Consider the following 10,390-nt stretch of genomic DNA (forward strand, 5'->3'; position numbering starts at 1 on the left):
TGTGACGACTTTGGTGAAGACGAATTGATGGACTTTAGGGATTAAGGCTGAGCGCATTTGGTGAAGACGAGGACAACGACGAAGACGACGTGGCCAATGCCACCGCCAACGACACAAACGAAAACACTAATTAATGGCGGTGGAGACGATTACGTAAAGGATGACGTGCTGTAGGGCTGACATACATTGCTGATTATGGTCAGCTTGATGATGGCAGTTGTAGGGATGCTGTTAGATGATGATGATGATGATGATGATGATGATGATGATGATGATGATGATGATGATGATGATGATGATGATGATGATGATGATGATGATGATGATGATGATGATGATGATGATGATGATGATGATGATGATGATGATGATGATGATGATGATGATGATGATGATGATGATGATGATGATGATGATGATGATGATGATGATGATGATGATGATGATGATGATGATGATGATGATGATGATGATGATGATGATGATGATGATGATGATGATGATGATGATGATGATGATGATGATGATGATGATGATGATGATGATGATGATGATGATGATGATGATGATGATGATGATGATGATGATCGTAGTTATCGTGATGGTGGTGTTGGTCGTGATAATCTTGGTGGTGATAGTGAGGAAGATAATGCTGATGATTGTGACATTGACAAGGATGATGATTGTGATGATATTTCTTAATTATTGTCCTCTTAACCTCTATTCTAGTATATGCTACCTTAATGATTCCCTATACTGTATGTAAAAAAAAAATATTAATCTTACTTAACCAGTAAACCTGTTCTATATATGCCAAAACACTTCATACCCATTAAGATATAAGGTAATTTGATTAATCTGACCCTGCTTTGTTGGTAAATGCATTACTCTAAGCAAATTTTACATATTCATAGAAATCATATATTTCATATTAATGTATACATTTTTCATTCGTTTACCTTTTCTAACTGCCTTTCCTCTTATGTTCCCTACAAAGTTGAGGTTTAATAAAATTGAAAATAAGAAGGCAATATGAATATTTGGCTATATCCTGCAATCTAACATTTCATCAATACCATGTAATATGTTATATTGTCAATTAAATGTAAACAAGACATTTTAGTCGACACGTTGCTAAAATATAACGAACACATCAAATGCTACATATTTTTTTCCCGAAGCATAGCAAAACATTTGTAAATTAAGAATTATATAAAAAAGGAATATTTTGAGGAATTTGAACATTTACAAAAATTAAACTACAAAGGTAAATTGACCTGTAGATGACTGAAAGAACTGTGTTGTGTCAAAACAAAGGAGAAATTAAAATCTTCATGAACAATGAAGTTGCTTTCGTAGCTGAACATAATAACCTAAGAACATAAGAATGAAGGAGACTGCAAGAGACCATAGGGCGTGAATTAGATTGGCGACAGTGTAGTTAGATTGAAAGAACCACCTCATACAGCAAACCCTCGATATAACGGACGATATGGGGACAGGGGTCTGTCGTTATATCCGAAGATCCGTTATAACCGAGGATCCCTCGATATAACGGATATTCATCCGTTATAGCGAGGGTTTGTCCGATCAGATTTTTTGTCCATTATATTCGATATCCGGTATATCGAGATCCGTTATATCGAGGGTTTACTATATGCAGTTAAAGTACAGTGTGTACTTAAAGAATGATTACAAGTGTACTCATAAATGCACTCACAAAAGTACGTATATTTTCAAGCACCCTGTATATACGTATTTGTGTATAAATATATGAATCACTATGTACATCTATTTAAACATATGTACAAACGTATTTACAGGGTGTCCCAAATTTTTTACTCTGTTAGTACATTTGTGAGTACTCTTGTGAGTATTCTTTTATGGACATCCTGTATATGCAAAACCCTCTAAGGATCCGCCTATCCTTCTCAAATATTATGTATATTCATATCACATCATTACATAAGTGATGCATATGCATACACTCATGCACTGGTTATGTAGCTCGAGTGCATCTGCCTTTCATATTACATGATCTCAATTATCGATGTCCAAAGACATCCGGATGTGACCAGACAGCTTAAATGTTGTTACCAAGCTGGCTCCAGTTCCGGCTTCGTTTTCTATACAGCCCAGAACAGGAGTGTGCCTCTGGCAGAGGAAAGGACAATTTGCTTGTCAGCTGTTCCACGAACAAGGATTCCCGGATGAGTCAAACATGCAGATCAGAGAAGGACACTGTTTTAAAGTAGGATTTGATGAGTTGGTAAGGTTTATAACAGAGGGTCCTATTTTGGGTGCCTACGGCCCTTCAAGGTGACAGGGTTTCCACCTATGGAAACCACAAATCAGAGCTTAAGACAGTGGTTTCCAAACTAGGGAATAAATTACCCCGTAGGGATAATTTAACAATCTTTCGGGGGGGATGGAGGGATAAAAAGAAAGTTAAGAATTCTGAAAATCAAGAAAACATTACGGTACCTGACATTAGATTTAATGTCAACTTAGTATTAGAATGCAAGATTATAAAATAAACCTATAATGATTAATTAGTAACGTTAATACGAGGAACAATAAACATCAAAAACTAATATGCAATATTAGAAAAGACGAAATACGTATCTAAGTGTGCAAACGTTGCCAGGGTGGCACTTTCAACCACGAAGCCAAGAATTCCTCAACTAGCTTCCAACATGCAACTCTATCTATCCCACTAATGTTCTCGACATCTTTGGCAATTATCATTAGATATGCACAATGTTCAAATACAATAGATGAATGAAAATGTCTCTAGTGTTTTGATTTAGCTATATATATCAATGTTGACAGCATTTTGTGATAGGTGTAACATGCTCAATGTAGCACGTTAAATTTGGTAACAAACTGAAAAAGTTTGGAAACCATTGGCCTAGGACTTAATGGATGCACAACGATTATGATAATTGGTAGGATTAATAAGTTGGTAAGGCTTATAACAGAGGACCTTAAGCTGGATTCCTAGGGGTCCTCGAAGTCACAGGATTTATAACATGGGACCTACAAATCAGAAAAAGGAGGACTTCACGGAAGCACAACGATTTTATTCAGTCCTGAAACGGCCCTCCCCAGGCGGCTCAACAGCAGTACATAGGTACGCGAGAAAATACGTTAAGAACCTCTGGTTTAAATCAAGGCTCAGTGCAAAGGTGGAATTACCTAGAAAGCCTCTGAATTACGATCTAATTATTTAGTTCATAAATCGTTTCAAGCTAATTCATGCATCTAATAACGTAATTAACTTTGGCAATGTAAGGCCAAGACTTAACACACTACTTGTTAATGCAAATTAAATCTCTACTAATTTTATTTAACTAATTTAACATATATATGCATATATCTCCATTGCACATATACCCTGTATAGAACACGAATGAAGCCCCTATGAAACTAAGGCCCACATGGTCGTGTATAGAGATTCATTGAAAATTGAAACCCCTACGAACAACAGTTACACAGCTTCATACATCCTTAGCAAACCGCGTCGGGGAACAACACTGTCAGTGTTACGTGTTTGCTTGAAAAAATAATAAAATAAGGTGAATTGTATGGCTCAGGATCATCTTTTTCTATGTGCGAGTTCTGTGAATCACCAAAATTAAAGAAGTAATAATAATGAAAATTATAATAATAATGATAGTAATAATAGTAATAACAATAACAATATTAATAGTAATAATAACATCAATAATAATAACAATAATGGTAATAATGGTAATAATTATAATAAAAATAATAATAATAATGACAATAATAATAGTAATATTGATACCAAGGGCTTTTTCCCTCTTATATTGGAGGTAGCCAAGGTTAAGGGCATAATTCCACTCCCACCTATTTCGTCCCCACCCACTCCATTCCCACTCACCACCCCTGCCTTCCTCTTTACTTAGCTCCTCCTGGATGACGGATTATCCCTGCATCTCGCCCACTGCCCTGGATCAGAACCAATGCAGCCAGACACAGCACATCCATAGCGAGGCCACTTCTTTTAATCGGCGATTCCCTTCTTCCCTCACACGGAAAAAGAGAAGACGGGGAGAAATCCCTTCGGACTGCGTCAAAATATCATTCACATATAACCACTCCCTAACTCCACTATCCCCCACCCACTCCCTTCCATGCATCATAGCATCATCCATACACAACCATTCTCCACTCACCCCTATCCTCTATCTTTTCCCTTTATCAACAGACATCTCCTTCTATCTCAACGCCTTCTTTTACCCATCCATCAATTTCATCCTCGTTCGCCCCTAACTGTTCACTCCATCCAACTTTGCCTTCCACACTTATTTTATTAATCTTTCTTCACTCATTCTTTCCATGTGTCCAAACCATCCCAATACTCTTTCATCAGACTTATCTCCCAACTCCTTTTCCACCCACGTTCTCCTCCTCACCTCCTCGTTTCTCACTCTATCCAGCCTAGTAACCTCTACTATATTTCTCAAACTTTTCATCTCAAAATTAAACTCTTCCTCTCTTATTTTCCATGTTTTTGTCTCATACAATGCTGTCGACAATAGCACCCTTCCATACAATCTCTTCTTAGTATTCATTCCCAAATGTCTATTTCTCATTACACTTTTTATTACAAAGGCGGAGCATGCCAACAGGAGACCTTTTGGTCCATATCTAGGTCGAATGCGAAAAAATATAGTAATGATAATAAATAAATAAATAAAAACTATGATCATGTAAATACCAAATAAAATACATAAATAAATGCATAGGTACAGTTAAATAATAAACAAACAGGTAAATAGTGAAAAATAATAAATTGACATAATAATAAATGAGAATCAAACAGAGAAATGATAACAAAACGAAAACAAATAATATAAAATAAATAATCATTACAGCACCTTGCTTAGGTGTTTATCTAAATCATTTTTAGGTATTCATTTCCTTCTCTCAATCTACAATCTACCTCAACCTCAACTCCTCCCTTTCCTGCCACATGTACCCCCAAGTATATAAAACTATCCACTTCCTTCAGCCTCTTTCCTTTAATACTCACTTTCAAATTGTTGCAATCCTCTCCCCTTGTACATCTCATCACCTTACTTTTATCCACATTTGTCTCCAAATTTCTCCTCTCACATACCTTCCCAAACTCCATCACTAACTCCCTTAATCCCTCCTCTGATCGTGCTACAAGTGCAGTGTCGTCAGTAAACAACAACTGGCTTACCTCCTACTTTTCTCCATTTTCTTTAACCTTCTATATTCACCGGCCCATTACCCTTGCGTTTACCCTCCGTATCACCCAATCCATACACACACTGAACATCCACGGCGACATGACACATCACTGGCGAAGTCTCACCTTTACCTCAAACCACTCACTCTCTCCATTTCTAATTCTAACACAGGCTCTACTACTCTTGTAAAAACTATTGACTGCTCTGAACAGCTTTCCTCTTATCTCAAATATCTGCAAAACCTCACACAGAATCTTCCTGTCTAACCTATCATTAGCCTTTTCCAAATCCATAAAAGCCCAAGAAACATCCTCATCTTATGCCAAAGCTCTCGCACACCTGCCTTACCACAAAAATCTGACCCACGCAATCTTTACCTGCCCTAAATCCACACTGTTCCTCACCAATTACTCCCTCTGTTCCTCTCCTAATCCTCTCAATCAAAACCCTCTCATAAGCCTCTGAAACTACTACACTCACATTTGTCCCCCTTTCCATTGTAAAATGGAAATATACAGGCACTCCTCCAGTCCTCTAGCACTCTTTTAGACGAACATTAAACAACCTCACCAATCAGTCCACCATCACTGTTCCTCCCCTTTTTAGACACTCCGAATGACACCCATCTAACCCAGTTGCCTTGCCTACCCTCATCATTTTAACAACACCATTTCACCTTATCTTTTCTTTTCTCCCCCATTTTCCTCACCCATCACTGTCATTTTCTTAGCACCTCCCACTGCAACCAGCTTTCCCTCCCTCTCCTCCTCCACATTTGGCAGCTCCTTAAAATACCCTGAATCTTCCTTTTACCGCCGCCTCTTCCGTTCTCATCTCTCCATCTGCACCTTTTACCATTTCTTTTCTATTTGATTCGCCTCCACTTCCTCTTTTAATTTCCTTCCAAAACAACTTTTTATTACTTACAAAAATTTCTGTTATACTCTTCCTTCATTTTACATCTGCTCTCCTGATGATGATGATGATGATGGTGATGATGATGATGATGATGATGGTGATAATGATGATGACAGTGATGATGACAGTGATGATGACAGTGATGATGACAGTGATGATGACAGTGATGATGACAGTGATGATGACAGTGATGATGACAGTGATGATGACAATAATGATGACAGTGATGATGACAATGGTGATGACAATGATGACAATGGTGACAATGGTGATGACAATGGTGACAATGGTGATGAGTCGACAATGGTGATGACAATGGTGATGACAATGGTGATGACAATGGTGATGACAATGATGATGACAATGATGATGACAATGATGATGACAATGATGATGACAATGATGATGACAATGATGATGACAATGATGATGACAATGATGATGACAATGATGATGACAATGATGATGACAATGATGATGACAATGATGATGACAATGATGATGACAATGATGATGACAATGATGATGACAATGATGATGACAATGATGATGACAATGATGATGACAATGATGATGACAATGATGATGACAATGATGATGACAATGATGATGACAATGATGATGACAATGATGATGACAATGATGATGACAATGATGATGACAATGATGATGACAATGATGATAATGATGATGACAATGATGACAATGATGATAATGATGATGATAATAATGATGATGATAATGATGATAATAATGATGATAACAATGATGATAATAATATTATTATCATCATTATTATTAATAACAACAATAGATATAACAATAACAATAACAATAATAATAATAATAAAAGTCATCATAATGGCTATCCCTCGAGCTCGAGAATACCTTCGTTCATAAACGTATTTTAGATGGTAAGGAGAAACCGAGACGATTGGGGCTCTGTAACTTGTTGCAGCCTTCATCCGCCATCACAGCCGTTGAACTCGTCAGGTAACTTCTTATGCCAGATCAGCCGTTGAGGACTTTGCTTTATTTCAGAGTTTCAGCTCTTAGCCTCTGCCTGAAGAAGCATACCCTGCAAGGCAGCAGGCGGGGTTGAATTTAGAGTTTTCGAATTCCTAGGCTTTAACTAATGATTCTTACACTAACAGGCAGCAGAGATCCTACGAATCTACCATTCTGGGTTGGAGTGGGCCTCGTAGTAATGGCAGATTACCAAAACCTAAAACTTTACCTAAAACTCTGAATGTCCACAAACAGAGCCTCACAAGCTGATGGATTTTAAATTCATACCTAGGGAGGAGGTAAAAGAAGAAGAAAAGAAGAGGAAGAAGAAAAGAAGAGGAAGAAGAAGAAGAGAGGAAGAAGAAGAAGAAGAAGAAGAAGAAGAAGAAGAAGAAGAAGAAGAAGAAGAAGAAGAAGAAGAAGAAGAAGAAGAAGAAAGAAGAAGAAGAAGAAGAAGAAGAAGAAGAAGAAGAAGAAGAAGAAGAAGAAGAAGAAGAAGAAGAAGAAGAAGAAGAAGAAGAAGAAGAAGAAGAAGAAGAAGAAGAAGAAGAAGAAGAAGAAGAAGAAGAAGAAGAAGAAGAAGAAGAAGAAGAAGAAGAAGAAAGAAGAAGAAAGAAGAAGAAGAAAGAAGAAGAAAGAAAAAGAAGAAAGAGGAAGAAAGAAGAAGAAGAAGAAAGAAGAAGAAAAGAAGAAGAAAAGAAGAAGAAAAGAAGAAGAAAAGAAGAAGAAAGAAGAAGAAGAAGAAAAAGAGAGGAAGAAGAAAAAGAGAGGAAGAAGAAGAAGAAGAAGAAGAAATGTTAATGATAATGACAATAAACAGCAGCACCAACTCGGTCATACACCAGGATTTTTTTTTATTTTTTTATCCTAACAAAGGAAAACACTCCAGACAATCAACGCATCCAAAACATTACGAAGAATCAAATAGCACATCATAGAAAACGGATGAATACTTCTTTAAAGACATAAGGCAAAATAATTTGCCATCCGAACTCATTACATCACAGACATTACTCTCTCGTTGTATTTTGGCTTTCTCTTCCTATGCAGACAGTATCCAGTGCCGAGGGCGATGAAGCTGGCGTTGAAAGCCAAGAACCACAAAAAAAGAAATACAGAAAAAAATAAAATAAGCTTTGTTTTGATCTTCCGTAGGTAGAAAAGTTTAGATTGGCCAGGTCAGTGAAAATAATGAGTTACGAAAGCCATTTGGGAGAGTTATGATGTTCTCCTCTGACATTTACATTATGTATATATGTATGCATCTGTTTATGCATCTATGTATGCATGTATGTATGCTTGTATGTATGTATGTATGTATGAATGCATGTATGTATATATGCATGCATGTATGTATGTGTGTATGTATGTATGAATGTATGTGTGTATGTATGTATGTTTGTATAAGTATGTCCATGTACATATGTATGTATGCACATATGCATGTATGTATGTATGTATGTATGTATATGTATGTATGTATGTATGTATGTAAGGCATTTGTCGTTGAGTGGTAGCGAGTAAAGCCGGGAACTCAAATTTATGAGCCCGAATGAGATGTATTTGAGTTTATCGTGAACGCCAAGGAATATGAAAAGTCCCTCTCGATGGACACAATTGCCCTGAGGAGGAGGAACCTAGTGACATCGTCCATTTTTCTTTTCTATTGATCTATTACCGTCTATTTTTATTTTTTATTGGTCTATTATTTTTTTATTGATCTATTATCGTCTATTTTTATTGATCTATTATTCTTTTTTATTTCTATTTATTTATTTTTATTGATCTATTATTCTTTGATTTTTTATTTCTTTTTATTGATCTATTATTCTTTGATTTTATTTTTTTTATTTATCTATTATTTTTATTTTGATTTATTTCTTTTTTATTTATTCATTATCGTCTATTTTTTTATTGATCTATTATTCTTTTTTTATTTTTTTTATTTGTTTATTTATTTGTTTTTACCTTATTTTCTTTCACTTTATTTGGTTTAATTTGATTTATCTATTCATTTTTGTCACTCGCTTCTCCCTCTCTTTTCCAGTTTCTTACCCTTGTTTTTATTCCTCTCCTCTTTTATTTTCTTATATTTTTCTTTCCTTCCGTTTAACATTACCCCCTTGTTCATCCCCTCTTCTTCCACGTTCTCTTTTTTTTATACATTTCTTCTCCTCTTTAGCCTCTTTCTCCCTTTCCTTTTCTCTTTCCTCTATGTTATCATCTTTCTCAAATCCTTTATCTTCTTTTCCATATTGTTACGTTCCCTTGCATTTGCTCTCTACCTTCCTTTCCCTTGCAGTTTTGGTCTGCGTCCTACAGAATGGACATCAATTCACTAGAATAAGTACAGAGAAGAATGACCAAAATGATACATGGACTCAGAAATTTGCCTTACGAAGAGAGGCTTAGGCATCTTAACTTACACTCTCTGGAAAGACGCAGAGTGCGGGGTGATCTAATAGAGGTGTTCAAGTGGATCAAAGGCTTTAACAAGGGTGATGCAAACAAGGTCATCATATTAAAACAACAGGGCAGGACTCACAGTAATGGTTATAAACTGGACAAATTTAAATTTAAGAAGGAAATAGGCAAGAATTGGTTTACTTATAGGGTGGTCGACGAATGGAATAAACTTAGTAACCATGTAGTAAGCGCTGAAACCTTCATTTGTTTTAAGAAACGATTAGACAACTTTGTGGATGGGGATGGCAGGTAGTGATGGATACGGAGCTGCCTTGTGTAGGCCTTATGGTCTCTTGCAGTCTCCTTCATTCTTATGTTCTTATGTTCACTTCTTTTCCCCAATTTTTCTTGTTCTTACACACCTCTCTCTCTCTCTCTCTCTCTCTCTCTCACACACACACACACACACACACGCACACACACACACACACACGGACACAGACAAGGAGATGTAGCCTAAGTTGGAACAATACATGAATTTGAAGTTATGATAATTGGAGAGTAAGAGACAGGACTATACAAATGTTGTTCCTTTCCTGTATACCACAAGTAGGTAAATGTTGATACAATCTCATGCACGTACACGCACACGCACACACACACACACACACGCACACACATCACATCACATGCCCGAGCTCGCGAAAGTGAAAGAGAAAGAGCCAAAGAGCAATATTGAGAGTGAGAGGCTAAAATGATAGAAGACAAAGAGAAAATAGAAAAAAGAAAAACAGATAATGTGTACAAAAAGT

At 36.5% G+C, this 10,390-nt stretch overlaps 1 protein-coding gene across 1 annotated transcript in view; it reads left to right on the forward strand.

Moving 5' to 3' along the window:
- The first annotated feature begins 2,087 nt into the window (after positions 1-2,087).
- The window catches only part of LOC143037059 (uncharacterized), a 33,654-nt gene continuing 25,351 nt past the window's right edge, over positions 2,088-10,390 (forward strand). Inside the window, exons 1-2 of the mRNA XM_076205169.1 lie at positions 2,088-2,251; positions 3,005-3,133. Coding sequence (XP_076061284.1) covers positions 2,088-2,251; positions 3,005-3,133 — 293 coding nt within the window. The remainder of the gene's footprint in view (positions 2,252-3,004; positions 3,134-10,390) is intronic.

This window comes from Oratosquilla oratoria, chromosome 21, assembly GCF_046742065.1.
Source record: "Oratosquilla oratoria isolate Oo_2021 chromosome 21, ASM4674206v1, whole genome shotgun sequence".
NCBI lineage: Eukaryota > Metazoa > Arthropoda > Malacostraca > Stomatopoda > Squillidae > Oratosquilla > Oratosquilla oratoria.